This window comes from Pezoporus occidentalis, unplaced genomic scaffold (assembly GCF_034315485.1).
Source record: "Pezoporus occidentalis ecotype Australia unplaced genomic scaffold, CSIRO_AGI_Poc_V1 ctg40, whole genome shotgun sequence".
Taxonomy (NCBI): Eukaryota; Metazoa; Chordata; class Aves; order Psittaciformes; family Psittacidae; genus Pezoporus; species Pezoporus occidentalis.
Window position 1 is genome coordinate 3,126,415 of NW_026915725.1, and position 27,788 is coordinate 3,154,202.

At 37.2% G+C, this 27,788-nt stretch overlaps 1 protein-coding gene across 2 annotated transcripts in view; it reads left to right on the top strand.

The window, feature by feature from the left end:
- NEBL (nebulette) overlaps window positions 1-27,788 on the top strand; it is a 251,627-nt gene that overhangs the window by 60,948 nt on the left and 162,891 nt on the right. For both annotated transcript variants that reach the window (XM_062633657.1, XM_062633656.1), the window contains exon 3: window positions 8,170-8,254. In XM_062633657.1, coding sequence (XP_062489641.1) covers window positions 8,170-8,254 — 85 coding nt within the window. The remainder of the gene's footprint in view (window positions 1-8,169; window positions 8,255-27,788) is intronic.

The window sequence follows — 27,788 nt, forward strand, 5'->3', positions numbered from 1 at the left end:
CAATGGCAAATGGTAAGTTATGTGAGCATCTTCCCCCTTCTTGACTGATTTCCTGTGCTCTTCCACAGATTTTCCTGTTGCAGTCAGATTTTTATTTACTGCTTTGTTTTGCTACATTTGCCTCTGCCTTCCAAGTCTCCCTGAACTTTCTGTGCATCTTCTATGGTTCCTCCTCCAGCAGTGGCTTTCACTTTTTGATCTGTTGTCAATACCAATTAGTGTGCTGCTGATGGGTTTCTGCACAGCTCCGGGCTAACCTGTACTTCTCAGTGTGCTACTGATTCATTTTCTTTCCCTAGGCATTGGCATCCCATAGCCGAGGAATAGGTAAATTATTGAAAGGGTGAGTGCCTGGCTCCACTGAAAAGTCTCAGTACTTTTTACATTCATGGTGCTTGTCTTTTACTCTCTGATCTTTATGCTGAATCTGGATGTCACTTGGCTGTGAGCTGTATTATAACAATTCTTTTAATTATATGGTAAGTTTCTTAAATATGAACTGTGACCCCCTCTGCTGTATTTTTTCAAGACTTTAAAATGAAAAGATTTTGAGTTGAATTTCTCAAAAAGCAAGACTTGTGCATATCCTTAGCAATAGATCTTTTTATGTGTAATAAATATGAAATTGCAAAATAGAGTTAAAAGAAAAATATGAGAAATGGGTAAAAATACGAATATCATCTAAGAACTGGAGGGTTTTTTCATTCTGAGACAATTTTTGGGAGGAAGTGGGAAGACTGCAATCCTTGGCGGTTAGAGTGTGTACCCAGCTGCCCAAGTGGCATAGTCCTGGTGGTGGTCTGGCAGCATTTGCCCTGTCTTTATCAGTCTTGCTTAGAGTGGTTTTCAAGGGAGTTGGTTGTAATCAAAATCTCAGTATGGGAGCCTTGCAAATTAAGGGAACCCATTTATCTCCTGGATGATACCTGAAAATGTATTTGGAGTAGGTTTCTTGGTCATAGTGGTATTATATGTACAAAGTTATTTAATATTGTTACCTTTACACTTTTTCTCTAAAACTTAGCCAATACTGGCTGCTGGTAATGCTTATGTGAAAATATTAGAAATTTACAAGATTTTACTTCTTTTTCAAAATATGATGGCTTTTAAAATTCTAAAGTAGTCTACTGTAGGTTCCAGATCTTCTATCTAGACCTGTTTTCTATACTTCCCTTTCTGCCAGTGATTACAGGATTATTATGTAGTCCTCTTCTCTGTGATTTCAGGTGTTCTTCATCTATAACATACATTTGCAGAGCTAACCACTCCACTATTTTGGTAGAGTAGAATTTCTGTATGGAATTTCAAATGGCAAGAGTCATGAAATTTGATATTAGTATTGGTTATTCAGTTTTTCACACAGTTTTCTCTAAAATGTAAACATAATTTTCTGCCTTGCTATTTTTCAGTAAATGGCTCATTTTTTTCAGCTTCTAGCAAAAAACAGTAAGGCACTAATTTATGTCTTGGGGCCCAATACAGTCAATATTAATGTGGTCTCTCACCTTAGCTTTTGAAGGGAGCCCAAGGTATGGGTCTCTGTAGACAGGTGTCAGTGCAAGTCCTGTAGCACAATGATGTACACCACGTGGCTGGTTGTATGATGATATGTGGCCTTTCATTCATTCCAGGAGCAAGGATGCTATGCCATACCCCAACAAGCAAGTGGAATATCCTTGCTTATAACATTTATTTATTTATTTATTTATCTATATTTTCATGGAGCTTAATGTTAGCTAATTCTCCCCCAAACCACTACAAACTCATCTCTTTAGAGAAGATTTCTTGTGAACAGGAACTTGTATTTAGCTAGCATACAGGAGCAACTTTCCCTTTTACTTCAAATAAGAGGTACAGACACACAAATTAAGTATCTGAAAATGTAAGTCCCTTGGAAAATAGAAGACAAAGCAGGCTAATTGCAGCTAGAATATCTATTCTTCAAACAGCTGGCTGGATACCAGTAGCCAAAGAGAGTGCCATATTCAGAGCTGTTTGTGGAGAATTGCGAAATCTTCCTTGTCCACTTCATTGGCAGAGTACTGCAGTACTGAAGCAGTATTGTCTGCTAGTTACATTATTTCTCCTCCAGAAGCCTTTATTAAATGACCTTGCGCAGAAGGTTCAAACCAAAATAGAGGAATCCCTCTGGGATCAGAGTGCAACTGATCAAGAATTTCAAAGCAAGTCAGCTGTAGGCAAGATTTCCCTCCTGCTGCTTCTTTCTCTGCTGTCGTGCATCTTGCATGTCTTTCTGTGAATGGCATGGTTTCAAGGCAGGGAGAGAGGCAAGAAGTCCCATGCCTCTTCAAACGTGGTGGTAAGGTGCCAGCTTAAACACTCCCTGACTCAGCACAGCTTAATAACTTGTCACCTTTTTCCTGGGTAAATTGTTTCATCTCATGTCTTTTATACAAGAGTTAACTGGAGATCTCCCATCTTTCTCCTCTGTTTTTCTGCTGTTTGGATGCAGACTCAGATCATGATTAACAGACTGGGCCCTTGCAGGTTCGAGATGAAGCTTCCCTACCTGTCCATCAGTCTTTGTGAGCTTGGGTTGCATACAAACTGCTGCATCATTACCCACTATTTAATTTCAATTTGAAACTTTTGCATTGACTACACTGAAGAGCTAGTTATAAAAGCTTAACTAGCTTTTATAGTTTTTTATAGTTCTCTTAAGATTGGTTTAATTTTATTTTGCTGTTTTTCATTTTTCTACTCTGTTAATGAAACTGAAAATAAGTATATTTCCATCCCCCCCCCCCTTTTTTTTTTACCTTGCTTAAATTAGAAGAACAATTACTATAAACAAAAATTAGGAGAGAGCAGACACAGCCTAATGTGACAGTCAGTGATGGTAACTGGTATTATGAAAAGGTCATAAAAAGCATTCCTTCTTGTCTTATCGCTACATGTCCTTGTAAAAAGTCCCTCTTAGGTTTCCTTTAGGTACTGTAAGGCTGCTCTAAGGTCTCCCTGGAGCCTTCTCTTCTCCTGGGTGAAGAAGCCCAACTCTCTCAGTCCCTATACTGACCCCTGAGGAACACCACTCTTCACTGGTCTCCACTTGGATATCGAGCCATTGACCGTGACTCTGAGTGTGACCATCCAGCCAGTCCCATATCCACCAAGGTTTACATCCATCAAATCCATGTCTCTCCATTTTAGAGATGAGGATGTCGTGCAGGACAGTGTAAAATGCTTTCACAGTCCAGGTAGATGATGTCAGTCACTCTTCCATTATCCACCACTGCTGTAAAACTCCACTGTAGAAGGCCACCAAATTTGTCAGGCATGATTTGCCCTTAGTAACAGATGTGATGGAGCTGAACCCCTGTTTAGGAGAGTAATTCTGATTTGTGTATTTTGTGGCTGTTCTCTGGTTAAAAAATATCACACATTTTATATTGTGGGAAATTTACCAATAATCCTGACTTTTGACAAGGGTTATAATTCTGTAACTGAACAGTTAACATTACAGTTAGAAAGTACAAACACGCAAATATCTCTTAGTCATATCGTAAATGTTAATATAAATGTTGGATAAGTCAGACTGAGGTATAAGCAAGTTGATGTCAATCCAGGCTTGAATTTATCTCAGTATTCGAATTTGACCTTTTTCAAAAGAGGGAAAACTGAATCTTCATCCCATTATCTCTGGGAACATGTTTTTTACTCTTTTTGTTGGTTGAAAGTGTGGAAAAGCTCATGAAAACTTTACAGCTATTTGGTAAAAAAACCCTTACAAGTATTTGGTAAAATTTGTATCTTTCATCACTGGAAAAGCTAGGAAACTTTCAGGTATTTTCCTGAATTTATGGAGGTTTTACTGATACTGTTTCCAAATATCGAAAGTGTTAAGAGGTTCCTTGGAATTAGCCAGAGATTGAGTTGTGGTTTGATTTATTAATCAAGCTGTGCATCTGAAGCAGGCAATACAGTAACCCACAGCAGATACACCATACTGTGTATCCTGATTTGTTCTGGAACTTTTTGTATAGATCTTTGTACAGGATTAATCCTAATAGCATTAGTGTGGTAAGACATATTGCTAAGTAGACTTAGACTACTAACAAAGACTTAAGCAAACAAAAAATTGTTTGGACAACGCTATTAAATAGCTGACATGACATCAGCTATTTAAACAATTTCCAGCTTTTTTGAAGACATCTTGGACAAAAGGAAAACTGAGCAACGGATTACCAGGGTACCATGATAGCACTGTTAGCCTTTTGAATTAAAGGCTGTTGCTGTCCAGTTACTCATTCAGAACGTTGTTGCAAAACATGGTATAGCCTTAAATTTAAAATTAAAAACCAGATTTGATAATTTTATCGCTTGTTTTTCAGCCTTCTATTTCAGTCAAAAGTATCGAGTGGTACAATGCATCTTAAATAGTTTTCAGGTAATGTAATATCTTTAATAGTAGTATTTTTAATGATCCTGAAGACATACTATCAGTAAGCTTAAAACAAATGTGAATGCTGAAGATAGGAGTTAAATTTAACATTAGTCTTTTTAATATGTTTGAGACAAGAATTTCCATAAATTAGAAGGGGTATATCTAAACCCATGTCTTTCTGGTTTGATATACTGTGTGGGTGGTTTCATAAATCAGCTGCAGTTAAAATGACAACCCACAGTAGAATGATCTGCTAATTTAATTTTGCTAAATGATTCTTTTTTAAATCATCATAATACATTGTGATAAATGGTTAATAGGATCAGTTTGAAGTCTGATTTAAATTTCAGCAGATTTTTTTCACTTGTCATGTGCTGTTTACTTTCATAGTCAAGTGTAAATACTTTTCATTGATATAATCAGTTTACATGGTAATTTCAAGCATAATAAAGCACTGCTTGTTTAAGGCTAAGGATGCCTTTTTTTGCTTGAAGTTTGGAGCTACTGCTTCCAAAATAAGTATGATCTTAGATAAATTTGTTCTTAAGTGGTTTGCACTGATTGTTGAAATAGCTGTGAGTTTTTGAATACTAATTGTGGAAGAAACCATGTCTTTTTCAAATGATCAGAAGTAAAAGCTGGTGTATGATAGGGACAAGGTATATTTTCCTATGCTACAGAGTAGAGAAAAGGTTTATCTTGATAACCTGGGTTTGCAAAGATGTTGATGCTCTTGCTAATGGGGTCCCCAGGGACTGTTACCGTGACACCACCTCACAGTGTTGTTCACATGGTTCATAAGGGGACTAGGACAAAAAACCCATTTGAGCTGACTCTCATTCTGTGCTTTCCATATTAAAAAGTAAATACGGGTGATTGCTGTTGTCATAGTACCAGCATTGTGGTATGTAGCCATGGTGAAAAGTAGCACTATGAAAGTTTATGGGAATCCTTTTGGCATTCAACATGTGTGTAACAATTTTTGAGCTGCATGTGTGGCAGTTGACTTTTTTTTTTGGGGGGGAGGGATTCTGTCATCTACATGACTTATCTGTGGGTATCTCAGGGCTGCTATCTGAAAGACTGTTACTCATTAAGGTGTGCATTATGCACTGTTCATTGCTACAGTCTTCCTTGGTTGTCAGGAAGCTCTGACTGTGAAGTGACTTGTTGAATTCCCCATCTGTCCACTGCTTTCCAAACAGGGCTTATGACCCTCCCTGTGGCCAGGCTGGCATTTGTTTTTCTTCTCTATACAGAAGAAGGAAGGGTGAAATAGAAGAGATGAAATAAAAAAGAAGTCCTTCTGGAAGCATCTTCCTTGTCCCAAGGTATTACACTGTGCTGATACCACCTGCTTCATGCAAGAGCTGATTCCAGTTCATGTCCTCTAAGCAAAGCCTCAGTCTGTCTCCCTGTGTGGTGCTGGAGCTGTGGCTAAGCCATTTGGCTAGTTGGCATCATCAGAGGGGTGGTGATGAGGGAGCCCCCAGTTTGAAAGTGGAGGAAGATGGAGAGCAGTGTGTGTAGTACTCCTGGTGGTTTCTCTAGCCAAAGCAAAGGCTTTAGGTGGGACTTGGGAAAAATTGGCTGTAGCTACAAAAGATTAGGCTGGAGTGTGTCATGCTTGCAGATTTTGTTTTCTAGTTTTCAGTGATATGAGCTATATGAGACAAGTGGTTAACATAATGGTGGCAATGCATTTCACTGTAAGTTTTTATACTTACAGTGGCATTATTCATCCATCTGCCAGTATCCAAACTGGTTGTGGCTTTTACATGTCTTCCAGGAAAAGCTTCCATCAAAGTGTTGCATCTTTGCTCTTTCTGTGCAGTTATTAATCCTTGGGAATCTTAATTGCCCAAGTTGTCTTGTATTTCTCCTCTGTTTTTCTCTGTGTATAGTGACACCGTAAATGAAAGGATGTTCCACAACCTCTTGATGGATCTGCCTGCTCCTTTGTGCTGTAGTGTAGAAGTCTGGCAATGCAAGATGTAGTCTGAGAGGGGGAATCGGGCCCATAGCAGAGAGTGGCCTGTATGAAATCCAGGCAGCATTTCTTATAAAGTATTGTTTTCCCATTTCTAAGCAGGAAACATTCAGCTTTTGGCTAAAAACTGAAATCCTCCTTAAGTTTTCATGGGTGTTTTAAGTATAAAATGATAAAAATGAACTACTTTTTACTGGAACCATGCACTTCATGGAAATAAAACTTGTAAATGGAAAATAAAACAAAATACAATTTTGAATGAAAATATGTAGTATCTATACAAGGCACAGAAAATTTATGATGGAGCCATAGAGACTGAACTAGCTGCTGAAAGAACACATTAGAGATAGCCTGGAGTTTGAACATGGGAATGTTTCATACTGCGTATCTCCAGTCTTCAAATGCTTACTTACTGCTTACTCCTGCTGTAAAAATTAAGCTGCAGATGTTATTGTGTCTAAAATGCTATGCCTGTGTTCTTGTACCTCTGAAGTATTAGAGGCTGGGGTAGCTGGCAGACGTGGGAAGCTTTGAATGGTAACAGAAGGAATAAGTGCCTCACATAGTTGTAAGGTGAATATTTTTGTTTGAGACAGAAGATGCTGGAAAGTAGTAAGCATCACTTTCCTCATAGTGTTGCTGGCTCATAATAATATCCCTATTTTGGAAGAGGATGTTTAATTTTGTTATTTTCTTCCTTATGTGGTCTTTTCTTATAATGGAAGTTTTTGTTTGGATGTAAAGTTGCAGGATCATAGAATCACAGATTCATAGAATTGTTGGTGTTGGAAAGGACCTTAAGATTATAAAGTTCCAACCCTCCTGCCATGGGCAAGGACGTCTCACACTAACCATGTTGCCCAAGGTTCTGTTCAACCAGGCCTTGAACACTGCCAGGGATGGAGCATTCACAACTTCCTTGGACAACCCATTCCAGTGCCTCACCACTCTTACAGTAAAGAATTTCTTCTTATATCCAATCTAAACTTTCCCTGTTTAAGTTTTAACCCATTACCCCTTGTCCTATCACTACAGTCCCTGATGAAATGTCCCTCTCCGATGTCCTTGTAGTCTCCCTTCAGATATTGGAAGGAAAAGGATAAATCTATGAAAATGAATAAATTATGGTTCTATAAATGAGTAGGATTTTACTATTAAAGATGTGTATGAAATGTCAAAGCTAATAGTAGGAACATATTGTAAAGTGTAAAATTTCAAATGGAAAGAGCTATGTCTGATAGATTGCAGTTCTGAGACACTACAGCCTTTGGTACTGGATATTACAGCACAGTATTGGCACATTTACTGTCAAAGCATTTGACCTTTCTGTACCTGGTATGTACCTGCCTTGATCTTTCTTGTTTCAGCATTAATGGATTTAAGATACCATGGTGCTCCAGCTGTACTGATGTAACTTCAGTTTCTCTACCCCACTTCTGTTTTAAGGCCTTTTAGTTTTGTCTTTGTTCAGCACATAACTATACCAAAACTGCAGGTAAACACAGATTTGTTCACTCTATTGAAACCAAATTTCAGCTGATAGGTCTCTGCACTCAGTGGGCAGGATAAATGGGTGAGATATAGATGCATTACATCAACCTGTTCTTGTTTCTGTAAGGCATGACTGACACAGTATTTTTAGAGTAAATATTTCTAACACAAATCTGCTAAAGTACGAAAGAGTTCTGTACACTGTAGGCAAGAGTGCTGGGATGCATCTGACTTTCTAGCATGTGTAAATATTTACCGTTTGGCTTTGTGCTTCTTCTTCTAGACATTACCCAAAGCAATCCTTCACTACAGTGGCTGATACACCAGAAAATCTTCGTCTGAAGCAACAAAGTGAATTGCAAAGTCAGGTAAATCAAATATTTTTTTCATCTCATTAATATTAGACTGTCAGTCCACTTCTCTATAGTTTCTTGAAATAGAATTAGTATTTCTTCCTACGGATATATAGTAGCACTCTAATTGTTAAAATACTTGTAAATTGGTATAACACTGCAAATTTGATTTTATTTCACTTACACTAGTTACCATACTATTGTAAGTCCATTGACATAACCAAAATCCTTCATTTTCAACAGTATATAAACTAAGTATTTTTTAATGTTTGAAATGTCATAGCTCAACCCGGAGGGTTCATTTGCATTAGAAAAACTGTCATTGTTAGCTTGCCTCAAACTTAATCATAAAATAGCTGTATCATTATCAAACACTTAGAAGCCTTTAATATTTGTCAACACAGAACTGACTGGATGATTAGTTTATGGATCTCTTATGTCATCTGTGAGCTCATATATAGAGCAGTCTGTAACCCAGTTGTGATAAATATGTTATAAATCAAAACTTATATAGGTTAATAAGAAATCCATTGAAATTAAAATGTAAAAACAAAACATGGGGGAAAAAAAAGGAAGCAAATGACAATGTTGACTTATGTGACCCAAACGTGATGTTTGTTTACTATTGTTGCTTGGTACAATGCTCCATTCCATCCCCTCTCCCTCCCCCCCTGGTTTCCTATTGTTTGATTTTATGTGATGCTGGAAGTTGGCCTGGCTGTGTGAGACAACTGCTAATATTTGATTGCATTTCATTTTTTGAAAATTGTGGGCTTTTTTTACTCTTGTGGTTTTAGTCTGGATTTAGTTGCAATCTCTCATTATAAATTGATAATTATGCCTGTCAATTAAGGTAAGAAAAACCTATAGTGGAAAAACAGACAGGAGGCAATAAGAGCTTTCTTGTTTGGGAACTCTCTGTAGGTTAATGGGCAAAGTTAAAGGAGTGCTGAAGAGAAATGCTAGCACAGATATTTAACATGCTATGCATTTTTTGAATTTCTTTATATTTTGTCAGTACAGTTATTGATCATAAAACTTAGAGAAATTCTTTCATGCTGAAATTCTGCTGTTTGGAAAGAGGAGTCTGTGGAACATACGTCTCTCTTGACTTCAGTGGATTTGCTTCATTTTCTTGTACCTCGGTGGTTCTGCATAACATAGTTACCATTTAGTCACAGTATTAATAGGAACTTGCAAACTATATACAAGTTTGTTTAAAAGAATATAAACTTTGACACCGCTGCTTTTTTTTTTTTTTTTTTTTTTTTAGTGATTTGATGGAAAATGTTGGTATTTGGGAGAATAATAAAATTTTAGTCCTCTTTCTGCCAGTTTTTCACTTTATGGTCTTGTTTCTGCTCATAAATCATGTGCATGTGGACATATGCAAATCTCAGGCCAAAACTTAAAGCAATCAGGTGTATGTTTTGCCTGCGGCTACCTTTGTCTGCTTATGCCTGGGATATCAGTTACACCATGGGTGAGTTTGCCTGTTGGGATTTTAAAGGTTCACCTACGTGAGTCTAATATGGTGACAGCTCTCCATTGATGGGCCAAGTGAAAGAGAAGCTGGCTGACTTTCTCACCTGCTTTAGCTGGAGAGCTTCTTTGAAGCTGATTAAGAAAACTATGGATAGGAGGGATCCTGTCTGGGTATTTAGTGAGGACAACTCTCCTGTATGAAGTCCAGACAGATCAGAATCTCATTTAGGAAATGTACCTTGCTTAAAGCAGTCCACTTTCTCCATGGTTACTGTGATAACACTTTCTGAGGGACTAGGGGCTGTTGAGGATTGTCAAGGAGGTGTAGAAGTCAGCTGGTAGTCATCAATTTGAGTTAAGACTAATGCAGTAAGGACTGAAATAATTTCTGGTTTATGACTGTGGGCTATCACAGTGTTATCTTGAGCTTTGTACATCTCCAATTTAGCTTGCACATTCCAAACTTGCCTGTATCAATTGTCTTGGCTAAATGTTGATCAATCCAAGGAGTGTGGTCTGTTTCCAGAGCCTATAAGAGAAATGGCTTTCCCTAACCTATTTGAAACATGCTGACAGGGCACTTTGAAAGTGTAAGGAAACTTGTTCTGGTATTGGTCTTTATTTGTAAACAGAGGACTTGGTATTCTAGGACTGGATATGCAATAGCAATCAGAAACTTGGAATCTGCTTCTGTGTAAACGTGCTGCAATTGTTCACAATGCACTGGCATGAAATGTTAGATAAGGATCTACTCAAAACTTGGAATTGGAGAGAAACCCTGAATTTGTACAGTGTGCCTTTTTTTTTCAAGGTTATTAGGCAGTAGAAGATTTGCAGTTGATGCAAATATAGTTTTAAATTATAAAAGCACAAATTTACCTACTTGGAGGAAAGGCGATAATGTTTCTGATCATAATTTGCTTCCTTGGTGTTGATTCATATCAGAACTGTGTAAAGTAGCCTTGCCTATAAATTGTTTTAATGCTAAAATAAAGATTTTTCATAAACCAATCTAAATCTTGTTATAAAATAAAATGTAAATTCTGAATAATTTCTGTAACATTTTGAAGAATATAATGACAGAGAAATTGCCATCCCAAATCAGCCCTACTGGCCATCTAGTCTATCTTTTCATCAAAAGATAGGCCATCGTCCTATCTTTTCAGAGAAAGTTGCAAGACTACCAGCTGAAACAAATACATGATGTATAATTTGCCATTGTTCAGGTCCCATTCTATTTCAGTAGAAAAAAGTGTGTACATGGTTCAAGGAAAGTCTTTCAAATGAAACCAAACTTGGCTGGATAGAATCACATTACTACTACCTTCCAGTATTCATCAGAGCTGCTTGAGCTTCCTGCCCATACAGTGACAGTTTGGGATTGAACAAATTCTGTGTTAGGTAATGTAAAAAATTGTGTTATCAGCAAAGAGAAATGCTTTTCTACAGTAATGGCTGTTTTGTAGTTCCTAAGTAAACTTCTTTATTGCTTTTAGTTCTGAAGAAGCACAACCCTGTGTTTAACTGCTGGACTTCAAGCACCTTTTCAAAATCTATAGCTTTAGAACTATTGTTTATCTTACTCAGAAAAGCAGGAGGAATTGATAAAGGAAACACCATTAAATATGGTATAAGTTAAAAGATACATGGTTTTGAAATTTGTTGTTTTGATTTTCATTTAAGCAGCAATTGACAGCATTTTAAGTTGAAGTGTTGGGTCCTCTATCAAGAAACCAGTAAGGTCAGCATCAGGTGCCAGGCTGTCATGTTGACATAACATGTTAAGAGTAAAACAAATAAAACCAAAATACTGTTTTCTGGAGGAGTCAATAGAAAACAGATTGCTCTTTAGCACACTTAAAAAGTTATGTTGTTAAGAAGTCAAAGGGCAACATTTAAAAGCTTTCCAGAGAACATTCTTCTTTATACAATATAATTTCAGGGCTTTTCCTTCCTTTGGCCTTTTGCTTCCATGGGCTTTCATTCAATTGTGTAGTTTGAAGGAGACATACATGCATTTTAGGAGAAGCTCTAAGTTTGATTTCCCATTCTGGAAAACTCCCTAGTTCAGCGTGTCGTCTGACAGAAGAAAAATAAGTTGTAAAGCCTTTCATCCTCTAAATAAAGAGTATAAACAGGGAGCTAGTGTCTCAAACAAGATTTTTCTTTATGCCTCTCTATGAAAAATTTCTCTTTACTTTGTTTAGGGTTAGTGAATTCTCTTACTCCATAGCATGTAATAGGTATTTCCACATGCACTTGCCTCTCCTAGATAAACTCAGCTACAGAAGTTACCGGTACACTCATCTCAGCAATGTTTACTTGAGAATTTTCTTCAGCTACCTTAGCTAGTGATCTCTCTATAACAGTGTAAATTGTTCTGTGACCTTTTGTTCTTGTCTGTGGCAATGCTATGTAGATAAATGCAGCAACTCCAATTGAACTTGCAGAAAGAAACTAAGATGTTCTGCAGTAGCTCTTGGCAGGAAGGCTGGATCAAAGTGAGGGCTGATGATTAGGGTGGGTTCTCAAACACTTTTGGAGAAATCTACTTTCTGCTAAGTCTTGGGGAACTTGATACAAAATCACAGGTATAATGCTACTGCTTTCCTGTATTAATCTCTGGGGACACAGCCTGAAGCTGCTGTCCCTGGATACTCCCAGTGCTCCTAAAAAGGTCATAAAATGTTGATTTTTAAGAAGTACCATCTTTCCTTAGGAGACATACCCAACTGAATCAGGCTATTATTGTAATAATTTGATATTTTAAGAGTCCTTACTTTCTCAGGAATTTCTTGTGTTTGTATCTTTATCTGCCAACTGTCACAAGAATAATCATGGTAATACTGAACATTCGGAGGAGATCAGTAAAGGGAATGAAAAATCCGAAAAGATGTTTGCCTCTAGGATGGCCGTACTCTTCACTGTTCTGTTTGAAGAAGATACAAACTGCCTTGTGGTTCCCTGTGAAAGCACAAGGGATGATGAGTGTAAACTGAAATTTTTTTGTAAACTGAAAATTCCATTTAAATGTAGGCAAAAACTTATCCAAGGTGAGGGTGACTGAATGCTGGCAGAGGTTGTCCAGAGAGCTGGTAGGTTGTCCATCCTTGGAGATTTTCAGAGGAGGACTGGGCACAGTCCTGAGCAATCTGCTGTAATTAACTGTGCTTTGAGTAGGGTGATGCACTACATGATCTCTGGAGTTCCCCTCCAGCTGCTCTCAGATTCTGTGATTCCGCTCCATCCTGTCCTTCCTCAGGTTTCTCTTCACCACTCCTGTCATTATCTTTCTTGCCGCCTTCTCTTTGCCTCTCAGTTCTAAGAGTATGTGTCAGCAAACCTCCAGGCAGATTCTCTTTATTAGCTTTTTTTCTTGATTTGTTAAAAAGCTTATTCAGTTTATATACTCTGCTTTTATGAAGTCTTTTGAATGAACTGCCACAGTGAATGCCATAGGGGAATGAAATGCTGGATGGATTACTAAAGCAGACTTTTAATGGATTTCCTGGAGTACCCTGAATAAGCTCACTGGAGAAGTCATGGAGAAAACAGTCCTTGGAGCTAGAGGCAAAGAGAAAAATATCCTCCTTCAGCTGAGGAAAGGAGGAAGAAATATGGGATAGCAAGCAGAGAGGCCTGGCTATAGCTTTGTGTGTGATTTTGTAAGTTGTGCCAGAGGACCCTGGAAGAGAATTTCAAGACTGGATTTTTCCTGATAGCCATCAGGCACCGATTATTTATTTGTTCCTCTCTCCAGTTGCCCAAGGATCTGAACCAAATCCACCAACGTGTATGAAGAGATAGGTGAGAGAAAGAGAAGAGTGCAGGCTTTTCAATTGTCTTCTTGCAATTACTTGTAAGAAGTGCTAGAGTAGTTGATTTGGTTTGTGCATTAAAATAAACCCAGATTGCCTGCAGGAAGTTTTCTCTTGCTCCCCTGTGAGCCCCTGCACAGTAGCATTTTATAAATCATGCTCACCTACTAAATATGATTTTTTTTTTATTCAACTCATGGTATGTTCCTTTTTCGCCTCTGAAACCTGTTTAAATGACTTGTTTTATCTGCATGAGTGAAAGCCATAAAAATCATTCTTGATATGAATAAGACAACGCTTGAGAGGAGTCCAGGAGGCAGAATGTATTTCAGCCTTCTGGGAAAATGGTTGTCACCTCTTCTGATTGTTATCTTGTGAGTACCTGATGGAATCTTCTACATCCTGTCTGCGCTAGACTGTTCCTGTTACTGTGCTGCCATATAGCTACGCTGTTTCTGTGTGGTTTGTTATTCGTTTTTCTCTTTCATTTTCTCTTTTTTTTCTTCCTTCAGTTACTACACAGTCTGTAAGATACAGGATGTGAAAGTAGTGATGTAAGACAGACTTGCATATGAGCATCTATGAAAAATGTCCATCTGTCTAACTTTTCACTGTTGATTTTATGATAAAAAAGTGCCAGCTTTTTTTTTTATTATTATTTTATTACTGTTTGTTCGATTGTTAATATTTATAGCAATTTGAAAACCTGATGTAATTTGGTAGGGGAAACCCAGGACTGAACTACATTTAAGGAAGCACAAAAGCGTCTTCAGAGACTCAGAAGCAAGCAGTGCAAACTGTTCCTCTGGCCAAAAAATTATGAAGCCTATAAAATATGCAGTTGCAGGAGAAAAATCACCTCTCCCAGTGCCAAGAATCAAAATTAGGATGCAAAATATATCAATTTTTATAACATATGTTGATGAGAAAAAAGAAATAAAATGGTAGGTTTTCTCTTTCACTTCTATTTCAGATGCTCATCATGTTTAACTGGAAAAAGTGAAGGGATAATACATTTACATGAAACATAATGGGTAATTTTTGTGGTAGAATGAGGGCAGAGTGGTCGTGATTATTAAATAGAGAACTTATTGAGCAAACCCATTTTTATAGACTTTCTTATGACATCAAATCGATTTACAGCAAGTAGGACATCCTTAATAGAAAATCTTAGGATCAATAAAATCAAAAGTTATTCAGACCACCTTTACTTGTACAACCATCAGTAACAGAAGGGGGACAAAGGAGAACCACGGAATTCATAGGTGTTATTTGTAAGCTGAGTTGTGGAATTCTTAACTATATTAGCACTAGTATTTGAAATGTCTATAACTTTTTTTTGAGGAATGATTAATAAAAATGCCAAATTAAAAATTAAGATGTTATCAAAATTTCTATGGTGGTGGGGAAGGAATGGGGAATATTCAGTGAACATGGGCCATACTAATATGCATGGTCTTTTTCACGTCTTGTCCACTTTCTTTTCCAATCTTCTTGAGCTTCTGTCTGCTGTTTACTTTTTTGGAACTAGGTGTTTAAAGTGGTTGCTCCATGCAACTCTGTTGCAGGAAGTTGGGTGCTTTATGGTTATGTTTTTGTTGCATTACTGCACAGCACATGAGATGTCCTCATGAAGGAAAAATGCATTGTAGTTGTAGAGAATTTAAGATGAAAAATGATAACAGAACAATTGTCATGGGAGACATCCAAGGGACTGCAAATCAGATGCAGATAATATATCTGCACTGCTAAGTACCAGAGGGCCAAGAAGAAATTTCTGATCCCAATGACAAGTAGCGTGTACTGGCTTATGTCCATACTGTGTATGACTGGTCCTCTAATAATGGATATATGTATTTTTCCATTTCATAATGTTTGAGATAGTGTGCCTATTGCATACCAGCCTGTCGAAGTGACACTTATCTGTGAAACCTGATGGCACATGGGGAGTTTATGGGGTCAGTGTTGTCTTGGTTGTGTGAAATGGCTGGTCAGGTCAACGGGAGCAAAACTGGTGCAGGCATGTCCATGCTGCCTTTCAGGAGTGCTCCCTTGACTGAAGTAGACATTGAGCTGTGCTTGGTCGTGCCTTGGGGATGGCCATACAGCTGAGCTGGGGAACACACTCAACAGTGTGGGGTAGTGAGGTGCCACTACTGAGTTCATTCCCTTGCCCTCTCCGATTATCAGAGTATTTGTACCAATGAAGTCTGTCAAAGCTAGAAAAGGAGATAACATCACTTTTCCTTTCCTTTCTGAGCTTCAGATCTACATCTTTTGGAGGCTGCCACATTTAATCAAAAGGGGTCTGTGAAGTCTTGCTTCCTATTGCTGACACTGCTTTTTTTTTCCTGAAAAACTTAGTACTTATTGTGATCAGTAAGAGGGAACTTGGTTTGATGGGTGACTGGTCTGATCCCCTGTGGAGTACTGGTAATATCAGCATTAAAAGGAAGAACAGTTAAGGAGCATGCTTTTACTTATTTATCCTGGGAGGAAAAAAGGAATTTTCAGGAATATGTTTTTAGTTAATGCACTGAATTAGGAGAACTTGTTTTATTTTCTTGATGTTGCCAGTATCTTCCTTCAGGAAGTTGTAAGACTTTTCCCTAGACTTCCATTTGTGTAATGGCAGGGATAAATTATCTCTTTTTTTTCCCCCAGCAAATTGTAGCGGCTGGCATATTTAATTATTTGAAAGTGGCATGTAAGTATTTCTGTTAATATCCTTTCATCCAAAGTAAAAGCTCGACGTTTTCTTTTCCAATGTGAAATTATAACAATGAATTCTTCGTACATCAAAGCATTGGATTAACCCATTTGGCATTTCACATTGTGACATTTAATGGCTTCCATTTAGTTCCTCATTTTAAGCTCATATCTTTTCAGAAGTACTGACCTGTTTCTTACCCAGGAACAAAGCTAGTCATCCATCTTGTTATAATGAAACAAATTTTTATGTTCATCTGTGGCATTTTCTTAACAAACTTCAGAGGTTCTGGACTGAGAATTTCTAGAGCCAAGGTTAATTTTTCTCTTCATTTTTTCTTGTCCTTATTCTCATGGCCTTACATTAACATGTTGAGAGAGTGTGACAAATGACTTTATTTCTCCTAATTGTATTTTTTCTTAGAAAATGCTTTGAATTTAGTCCTTATCCCTTTGTAAAGTTTTATTCCATAAGGATGAGCCACTTTTACTGTTCAGACATTAGGGTTTTTTTTTCATGCTGGTGCTACAAGCTCAACCTATCAGTTTTTCTGGTTCAAGGGATTTTTGAGAGTGATCATTGCTTGCAAGATATCCATTGTTCTCTTTCAAAGGATAAAGCAAATAGAAAGTTTTACCATATATTTGAGGTTTACCAATAAATTGAGAGATCAAATCCTAGTCTAACATACCTCTGGGAATTGTCTCAATTGGTTTGTCCCATACTTGGATATCTTTTTCAATAAACTAGTTGAATATATCTGTTACGATGGGATTGTAGAATTAGAGGACAGAATTTCTATGACATGATTGTACTTCTTTTTATTTGAATCTGTGATTTAGTTTTTACATAGAATGTGTGCAGTCTTTAGATCTATATTAGAAAAAAGGAAAATACTGATTTATCTACAGACTTCTCCCATGTGAGTAACTGTGATGTAATTCTGCTTTTGAAGAGCCTTTATAAGTATGCATTTTGTTTAGCAGTTACATGTATCTGCTAAAAGTATTTTAAATTGTTAAAGATTTCTATATAACACTTGGGAGTGGCTGAACTTCTTTACCTTTTTGGCTTTTCTTTTTTTTTTTTTGAGTGTGACAAAAGAAGTCTACCCAGATGTGTATCTTTTCTTTTGTAAAACAGCTGTCCCCATTGTGAGCACTGGCAACAGAGCAGTACCCTTTGCACTCACTATTAATTCTGTTTTGGGTCTGTATTGGTTCTGAGGTAGTCTTAAAAAAATGAGCAGCTGCTTAATAGAAGAAATCCAAGCCTGGTGAGAGTGTCACATTCTCTTAATTGGAACACTTATAAAATAGACGCTTTAAGCAAATGAAATGGCCAAACGAGAGTTTTAGCCTTAGTGCTGTAATTCAAAAATGAGTAAACCTCTCTCATTCCCTGTGTTACTCAACAAAACATAGTACAGTGGCTTCTGGATTTTGAATAGCTGCAGAAGGGCCATATCTGCTCGAGCAAGAGAGACTTTTTGCACTTTGAAGCTTTGTGGATGTTCTTTTCTGCTTGCATCTCTCTTTAACTTTGTTCTTCAGTTCTCGATAATTTCTGTCTGTAGTCTGAGCTGTCTCCTCATGATGCAGAGAGCACTTGTAATATCCTGAGTGTGACTGTGAGAAGGAGAAAGGAGAAATTGGCCTCGGCTTGCCTGGTTGTGCAAATCCATAACAACACATGAATCAGAAATTGTGTGGTATTAGGCCTTTCAGAGTATTTGGAGGAAGAAGAAAGGCAGAAGGGTTCCTGGGCAGTCCTACCCCTTGACCCCAATAAAAGGCCATGAGTGTTCATCAGCATTTTAGTTGGTCATTTTCCTGATGCTTAGGTTACTTATTGATGGAGCTGTTTTAGATCCAAGAAATAATATATTGTCCTCCTGATTTATTCTCAGATGGTGCAGGGACCATTCAGAGTTCAATGATTTCTCGTAACTGCTGCCTTGCAGGATGGATTGAGGTCTGTTCGGGGTGATAGTTTGTCAGGTAGTGCTACGCTTGCAGGAGATTATGTTGATGGGCTTTCAAGTGAAAGGGTCAGGAAAGAAAGAGAAAGGAAAAAGAGTAGGATTAGTATAATGTTTAACCTTGCCCAAAACAAAGTGAGTAGAAGAAAATACTAAATGCTTTCATTGCACCAAATGTTAGAGCTTTGAAGATATTTGGTGGAAACAGTTTTTTTTCAAAGGTTTAATGTTAGAATCTGCCTGGAGCACAGGTTAATTTTCCAGTAGCTTACTAGACTGTAAATTTTGAAGGGAAAAATACATAAGCTGTTTTAATTTAATTAAAAATAGGGTCTACTGTTGCTTACTGCCTCTTCTGGCCCCTTGTCACTGATTAATCAAATCAGAAACTTAAATTAAAAATACTAGCTTGATATCAGTGACCAAAATGTCTGTATTCTGCATTTATATAAACTTACAGGTCAATTTTATTTAAAATATAAACATTTCTGTATGAATATGTCTTCATTTAGTATATTAATTTTTAATAGCTTGTTAATTAAAAATAGTTTAATTTCATTTGAAAGAAAATAATTTTACTGGTTAAAATTAAGCAGATATCTTTCTTTTTTTTTTTTTTTTCCCAGAAGTGTGGATAAATTGCCTTAAAGCTTTAGAAGAAAAAAATGCAAATTTGAATGAAGCTACCACATATATCAAGAACTGTGCTTATTTTTGCAGTACAAGATAACTTTTTAATAGTGTAATATAATTATCAGTAAATGAATTACTGATATGAACTTAAATGTGGAAAACAAGGTTACATGAATGGTCCAGGATTCTCAGCCCTATCAAGAAGGGAGTAAGAGAGATAAGTGTGTTGAGGACAAGGTGCTCCAGTGCCTGGGTGATAAAGCTGGAATGTAAGCACCCATCACAGAGGCGGGTTGAGCACATGGTACAGCACTGTTGCAGATAACTGAGAAGTGGAATGTATGGCTTGTTTTGATCAAAGGAAGGTGTTTTGATCACTGTATAAGAGGAGGGAAAAAAAAATATCAAATAACAGTGTATTTGACTTTAGTGTTTTTCAGCTGCACCACTGGCCTGTAATATCCTCATGTTGTTAGTACTATGCCTTGTGAACAGTGGCCTTTGCCACCAGCTTGAGCCTGTGGTCACTCCTTATGCAATAAAATGAGCCCTGGAATCTCTTGATACTGCTGCTGATGTCTCCATCATCTACTGCAATAGAAGCTACTCTTCCTTTTCCATGCTTTTAACTCACTCCTTCAGTTAAATTCCATCGTTTTCCAAACTCTCATCCCACCTTACAGTCTTAGGCACACCTCTTGCTTTTGGCTTTTGCTTTTACTTAGTCTTAGGTCTACTTTGTAATCTGACCTGCCAGGTTCTTGTGGTAATACATGAACTGAGCATGCAGGAACTGGAATATTTTGAAATGAGTGATACCAATGAAACATGGAGCTGCTGCCCAGGAATGCTATCAGCAGGGCACAGCACCAGAGATGACAGGGCTCAGTGAATCAGCAGCTGCTGGGTGAGGATGTGAGGAGAAGGCAAAAAGGGAAGACTAATGGTGAAATAGTGTGCTTAAGGCAGAGCTTAGTGAAGTTCAGGTAAAGTCAGACGTTAGGGAAGCTTTTGGCACATGGAGAGCTGTGCTAACCAGAGCACCAGTGCTGAGTGCTATCTCTGCTATCTCTCTGGAGTGCAACTCTGTCACCTGTGTGCTCTGAAAGACCTGTAACTCCGAATACCCAAGTTTTGATGATGGATTAAGTTAGTAGGTGAATACTTCTAAAATTCCCTCTGTTTTTATAGATGCCAAAGGCATATGGGAGGATTCTACCACCTGGGATATAGTATGACCTGATTGGAATATGATCTTTAAAGGTCTCCCAACTGGAACTATTCTGTGACTCTTTGATCTTATATACAAAGAATATGGGGATATGACTTTTTGTCAATAGTAAACAGTTCTCATGGTTGAAAGTTTTGCTCTGTTGCTCTTCTGACAAACCAGTTAGTTTAATTTTCTGATTATGAGTCTGAATGGAAGTTTTATAAGCTTTTAAGGGGTAGAAACATTTAAGATCTACTGAAGCAGTGTTACAGAGTGCAATACTACCAAAACACAAAGTGTTGATTTTAAACATGAGTATCCGGATAATCAGTAAGAAGATGGAGGCTAACATAAAAGAACGTTCAGGTATATCTTCAGATATATTGTGAAACTGGCAATTAATCATTGGATTTACACTTAATCCAGATTTATGTGATTGGTTTAAGGGCAAATTTGTGAATAGCTTGATTTTTTTTAATATGCTAGAAATGACAAATTCAAAAATTGATTTGAATGGATTTTTTTGTTTCCAAATGTTGGCCCAGAATTTGAAAACAGTGGAAGTTCAAAAATTGAAAAATGCTTTTAGAATTTGAGAACTTCTAAAGAACAAATAAGAAAAAAATTGAAGTGAAAAAAATGCTAAGAATTAAAGTTCACACATAAAATATTTCTGTGTTTTCAGAGCTCCTCTTGCCCCCTTTCTTCTTGAATGTTGTTAGAAAATATTTATGGAAACATTTAACTCAATTCTATTCAAAAGACCAGGAAGGCTTAGCTATTTTTCACTCACTCTGTATAGTCACAGCCTCCAGCCACCTTTTCTTCTCTCACTTCTTATGTCTAATAGAAATAGGGAAAATACGTATTTCAGACAGTTAAGTTTTCTCTTCTGGTGAACAAACCTGAAAGTAACTGCATTAAGAGTTCCTCCTTAAGCATACTGAACCAGGCCCTCAACTTGCGCAAAATGATTTTATCTCAATGATTTTCTTTGTCTTCCAATTTAGTTAAAACTGTTTTTTTTTTTTTTGTATTTGAGAATGACAGTTTTTGCTGTCAATGGGAATTTCAGTGTTTTCAGCATGACAATTAAACTTCAGAAATAAATGTGTTAATTCAATTTTAAAGTCAACCAGATGCTTTGTTATGGGCAAATAGTCAAGTGTGTTAAATGAAAGTTAATTTTCTCCACTTTTCATAATTAAGGTATAAAAAAGATCATTTAGCAAATTTTTAGCAAATTTTTTTTTTTTTTTTACTCTGTAAATCATGTAATCCTGAAAGATGTCAGTTCAGTGAGTTATTTTCAGTATCTATAAATCTTGCCTCTGATGCAGTTAAAGAAGAGAAGTTTTTTGGCTAGAATGGAGTGTCCCAGCAATAGATTTGTTTCTAACATATGCTGAAGGAAGCTCATATTTTATTTAAAAATAATATGGTTTTAATTTTTCATTCATTTCCCTCTGCTTCATCACTGAAGATAGGAATTAGAACTTGGAATTTTACCGAAATCAAAGGAAAATATTCCTTTGCTGGAAAGAACTGACAGTGTAAAGTCAGCAGGAGCTTCCTCTGTGTGTTGCAGTAATCTCTTAGCTGCTTGGAAACTGGCTGCACTGTAGCTGCTGCTATAGCACGAGCCCTCAGCTAAGAGGATTTAGCTGAGTAGTTTGTATTGGAAAGACAGTTAAACAGCAGTAATTTAATATCTTAGATATCTCTCTGTGAGGCTGTATGGAGCAGTGAAGACATTGAGTCTGTAACAAAATTGGCTGCAAAAGCCTTCACATAGAATAGTAGTTAAGTGGCCAAAATCAAAATATAGGATAGGAACTTCTTCATATTATTAGATATTTGGTCTACTAGAATTTTGAGTTTTGTGTTTGATTTTTTTTTCCTTCATTTTCACCTCCCCAGTCATATGCTAATGTTACTACAAGTCTCTCTGAAATACAGTAAGAAGTTAAGTACATAGTCTTTGTTTTGCCAGTCGGCTATTAAATGGTAAATACTAGTATTGTAAGGAGAAAAAAAAAATAGCTTTACACTGGAATAATACTTTGAAGGGAAAAAAGTTAGCAAATGTAATCCCAGGGTTAAACTGGACATTTATCAATAATGTTGCTTTACAAATAAATAGACCATTTCCTTTTTGTAATCATTGGGATGACAGCAGTAAATTATTCATCTGTGAACTCTGTTTCTGTACTGAATTGATGGCTGAGGTTCATTGTGCTTACCAGGCTGATTCATGTTCACTATGTAAATGGTGGAATAGCTGGCTGTGGTTACTACCTTGCTAATGAGCTAGAGCAGCGATGGAGAGATCTTGTCTGTCTAAGGGAAAAGACAGATATTTCACCTAGGAAAAGAAAGGGTGGGAAAATATATTTCCTGGTTGATTTTTTTTTGAAAGAGCAGATCAGAAAGAAATGTGTGACTTACAACTGGTGTATATCAGTCCTATCTTCCTTTACTTACCAGGATTTTCTTCTTTGAGGCATGTGAGGCAGCAGAAACGAAATAAATATTAACAACTGTCCTGACCCTGATTTGGAAATAAATTACTGAAGAATATTAAGTCTTAAGGGTGTTTGCTTTGTGTGTATTTCAGTTATCTTAGGAATGTATGCTGTTGGAAAACAGAGGTTATTGCCCTACTTTTTTCTTACCTTGCTTTCAATTAAATCTGGTTTCTGTTACAGTAGCATTGTCTGTGCTTGTATGCCACTCAGTCCAGTGCTGGTCATTTGTGCATTTTCCCTGTGTTACTGTGTGGCAGTTCTTACTCTTTCTGAGCTAACAGTTCCTGTCCAGTATTTTTGGTCTGTGTGTGTGTGTCGGGGGTGGTGGTCAGGCAGCTGTTTTTCACAACTGATGCAATTGCTAATATGTTTCCTTTGCATGAAGGCAGACTTCTATTCAGTACCCCTGGGGACTGTAAACATCATTTTTATCATGTTGGAACTACAGGCACTGTCAGCCCACTGAAGTTGTTCTCAATTAGTATGAGGCAGTCCAATTCAGAAGGGAATAGCTGCTCCTGTTCGAGCCCATTTTTCTTTGAGTGTTGCCTATACTGATTTCCAGCTGTTACTGTGCGGCTTTGGGGAGCTAATGGGGTTCATTGGGAACATCTATCTCAAAAGGAAATGCCTAAGTCAGTGTCTAGTTGAATAATTGGAGATTTTCACACACACAAAAAAACGGTTAATACCCACTTAGCTAATTATCTCTCAATGTACGTGATCATCCTTTCCAGTCCAGTAATTAAACAAAATTAAGTGGGACCTTGCTAATTTGCACTAATGTGGGGAACAGCCTATTGCCAATTACTGAATTTTGTGAATGAGTGTAAATGAAAACAAGCCCTTTTTAGAAACTATATAGTAACATGTACTGAATCTTATCCAATAATACACATCATTATTACACTGCCAATAACTCACCTGTGTTTGCACAGGAAGTTAGCATGTTGTAGATTGAGGGCAGAATGTTTCTTATGCTGAAGTTTGTCCTTTATTAACTGTGTAAAGATTACTATATGGAGGTCTAAAGTCGTATAGTGCTTCTTGAATACCATTCTGTTTTCTAATACAGTTCAATGAGACCTTTAGAGATCTCCTTACACTGTAATATAACTTAAGTTGCTCCTCTTCGAAGCAGCTGCAGTTGTCCCCATGGCTGCTGGAGCCAGCATGGCATCATTCTTTGATTCTTTTGAGCTTCTGCAAGGGGACAAAAAGCTGGAAAAAAAAGCCCTTAAGAAAATCCAGTACATGTGAAAGATCACTAACTGCTGTGGTACCTTTCCTGGAAGTAGTTTCAAAAAGTAGGAAAGTAGTTTTTGCTGACAGTTCCCATGTGTGGGTCCATTACAAGCCCAGTTGTAACCTTTCTTTCAGAAGGGTCCTATTCCAATCCTCTTTATAGTGCCAGAGCACTATATAGTGCCTGAGTTTCCTGGACATCCAGTTTTCTCTTAGACTTGGTTGGGTAGCCCCTAAAAAGAAGGCTGCCTTCTTTCCCACATCCTTTATACTAGTGTTATCTATTGCTTTTTATATGATTACTGTCCAGATCCCAATAAAGTCCTAAAGCCCCTGGTGAGCATATGCTAAATAACTCCTGGCTGTTGCCAAGAAGTTAGGTGTCACTTGCAAACTTAATTCTTGAGAGACAAAAGGCTAATTTGGCACATTTCTGTACCATCCCTGTCTCCCTCATCTGTACACCAAATAATGGTAATCTTTTCATGTTCAGCTATAATTTATCCGTATGTTTTTGCACCTGATCTGAGACTTGGTGAGAAAAAATTAAGACCATCTTGTGCCAAAGTTTATTAGACTTCTGTTCTCTAGCTTCAGACACTACCTTTTCATTGTTTTTTATCACTTTTGAAGATAACAACAGCAAATCTGAAGCAGGAGCACTTCTTCCTAACTGTGTTCTCACCATCTGCCTGTCTTTGGGAAAATTCCGCTTCTGAAAAGAGTTAAGTTTATCTCCAAAGCCAAAATAATTCCTTTGCATCTTTAGCTTTGCAGTGATCCTTCTTAATAGCTGTGCATCTTTCCAGGGCTGCTCTCCATCCAGTCTGAGGTGGTATCTGAATTTCTGTTATTGGAATCTCTCCAGCGACAGTAACATTAAAGTCTGGATGACTGTAACTTTTCAGAGATCCAATTTACAGATAGGAAAGTGGAATGCTGTATGTAAGGCAGCCAAATCTGTGACCTAATATCAAGATTATGACAATCTATGAAGATGACCTGCTTTTCAGCTTAGACTACCTTTAATTTTCTGTTGAGACACCTAGATATAAGAAACTTCCTGTAAGCTGCAGGAGCCATATGCTTTAAGCTATCCATTTTTATATGATGTAATTTTGGGGAAACAAAGTGGGAAAATAATAAAGATTGTGTGTCTTTGCTTGTATTGTACCGGATGTCCTTTTTGTGGTGGAAGAACGTCTACTGGGATAAAAATGATGTTTAGTAACCTTAAAGTTATGAGGAATGAAACATAAGACAAGGTTTTCTTTTATCCCTACTCCTTTACATTCTGACTTCCAAATCAGACTCAGTTGCCTCAAGTGCCTAAGCTGAATTTATTTTCATTACAAATATGACACCTGAGTATTTAAATCAGTCCTGGGGACCCAAATGATTAAGTTGCTTTTTGAGACTTAGTCTTCTAAGTTATGTCATAGCTTATTCAAAAGTGTATTCTTTACAAAAGTGTATTCTACACCCTAATGTCATCATCCAGAAATAAAATATCCAAACCAATTCCATGAAGAAGTCTGTTTTAATGGTCTTGTTCTATAACTTTAGTACAAGTTGGATTTGGTTAATTAGAAGTAAAAGCCAGTACTACAATAGCTAGTACATAAAAGCCAGTGAGCCAGTGTCATCTTTTTTTTCCATAAAATCAGATGCTATGCTTGGGGAAGGTGATACCTGAAAGCAAATACTTTGCCCTCACTGCCTGTTTGTCTCTTCCCAAACTTTTGGGCACTCTCAATCTATTTCTTGGGGGGATGGAATGAGAAATGGAGAAGACCTTGATGCTGTGCAAACACAGTTTAGCAACAGCCAAGACATTAATGTATTAATAGTATTGTTTTGATCACAGATCTAAAACACAGCACCACACAAGCTGCTATGAAGAAAAGTAACTACAATCCAGCCAAACCCAGTGCAGCCACAAAGATGATAAAAGGGCTGGAGAACCTGAAGTTTGAAGTAGGACTGAAGGAACTGCATTTTCTCAGCCTGGTGAAGAGAAGGTTAAGAGGAACTCTAATTACAGTCTTCCAGTAGCTAAAATGATAGCTACAGGCAAAGTAGACGTTCTTTCTTTGTAAGGTAGGAGAAGAGAAATGGGAATAGTTGCTTCAGGACGAATTCTATCCTAGGTATAAGGAAAAAGTCCTCACCATGTGATAAATGAGCCATCAGAATAAGTTGCCCAGAAAGAATTCAAGATTTGGCTTGACAGGGGCCTGGATAAACCTGGTCTAAAGCCGTGCTTTCAGCAGCAGGTTGGACAAATGATCTCCAACCTGCTTTGCAATGATTCTTCATGAAAGCAAGGACTGTTGGTTTGGAGATTTTTTAAAAATATACTCTGAACACAGATGGAATGTAGCAAGAATGTAAGATACCATTATACAGATTCCAGGGGAGCTTGAAACAAATGAAATTCCTACAACTGAAAAGGAAATGCAATTCAGTAAGCAGTGCATTTAATATGTATCAACACGGTTCTGCTTAACTGGAGTGCTTAGTTTCTTATGTGTTAGTTCTGTGAACCCTAAAATGAGGATAGTTGTCTTATTTTTAACACACTGGAAGAATAGTATCCAATAACCACTATCTAACAGTGAAAGTGCTGTTTGTGTTACTCTTTAGTTGCTATTAGCTTTTTCTTGTCAGATATTCCTCAGGGACAAGGCCATTTTGGGTTGAAATATATTGATGTTTAAACTGCAGTAAGATTTCTTCTTTTTTTTTCTTTGTTGTAAAATAGTCTGTTTTTAAAACTTTAATAGGATACAAGCTCTCCTAGGACTAATGTTGTCAGTGTATATTTTTCTGTTACTGTTTCTGTAAAATTTTAGGAGGTGTTTAGTTTTAGTTGGAAGGGAGATTGCTCAAAATATGCTTTAAAGAGGTTTATTTTTGAGAGTTTGAAAGAGTCAATAAAATCAGGTAATAAAATATATTCCTGATATTGATAGATTTACATTAATTTGTGTATTGCAGTTCTTGATAGCACTGTGTAAGGGGCACAAATTGTGAATGCAAGGAAACCCATCAGACAAATACTGTCAAGAGTGGGAGGAGGAGTTCACTGGAGTTCACTGAGAGTGTCATGTGAAAAAATACCCTTGTGTTGATTTTCTTCCTCAAAATATGATGAGCCTTTTTCGTATCACATACGTGAAAGTGTGACTTTGCATAGGGTTAGTAGGAGAAACTAAAATAAAAAATTGTGCCGAATCATGAGATGACAATCATGTTTGCATAAGTATTGTATGCTGTAACCATTTCTGTTGTCATTTTAAAATATAAACTGAAAAAGGACAATAGATCTGATTCTGTCCATCAAAAGAAGAGTGGATTAAAGCATCTGAAGTATGTGGATCCACCACAGTAGTTGTACAGGGACCCTTAAAATCTGTAAGGCTCACAGATGCAGTGTTTCAAAAAGGAAGAAAAGAAAAAAAACCCACCCAGATTAAAGCAACTTTCTTTTTTATTTTTTTTTAGACATAAAGTAGAAATAAAGAACAAGGAAGAGGGTTAACTGTTGTCTTCCTCCCTCCTGGGAAATATATCGGACCATATGTTTGGAAATAAGAAAACTTTCTTTCAATTCTGTGGCAGCTGATGTTAGAAAACTCTTAGGATAGTGCAGTACTGACCTCCTGTGTCTCAGGGTATAACAAAATAAATGTGTGAGAAAATGTCTTGCAGTTATGAAATAACACAATGATGGCTTTTCCCTGACATGTAGGAAGAAAAGAGAAACCAGTGATGCTGTTCTCTAGTTGAGCATTGCAAACACACTCATTTGGGACTTCATATTTAGTCTGCTGCTATCAGGCAGTAGTTTTTTTGCCAGGAAACTACATATTAGCACTAGCGTTTTCATGATAATGCATGAATCTATGGGTTTTGGATCTTTCTTAAGTCTTT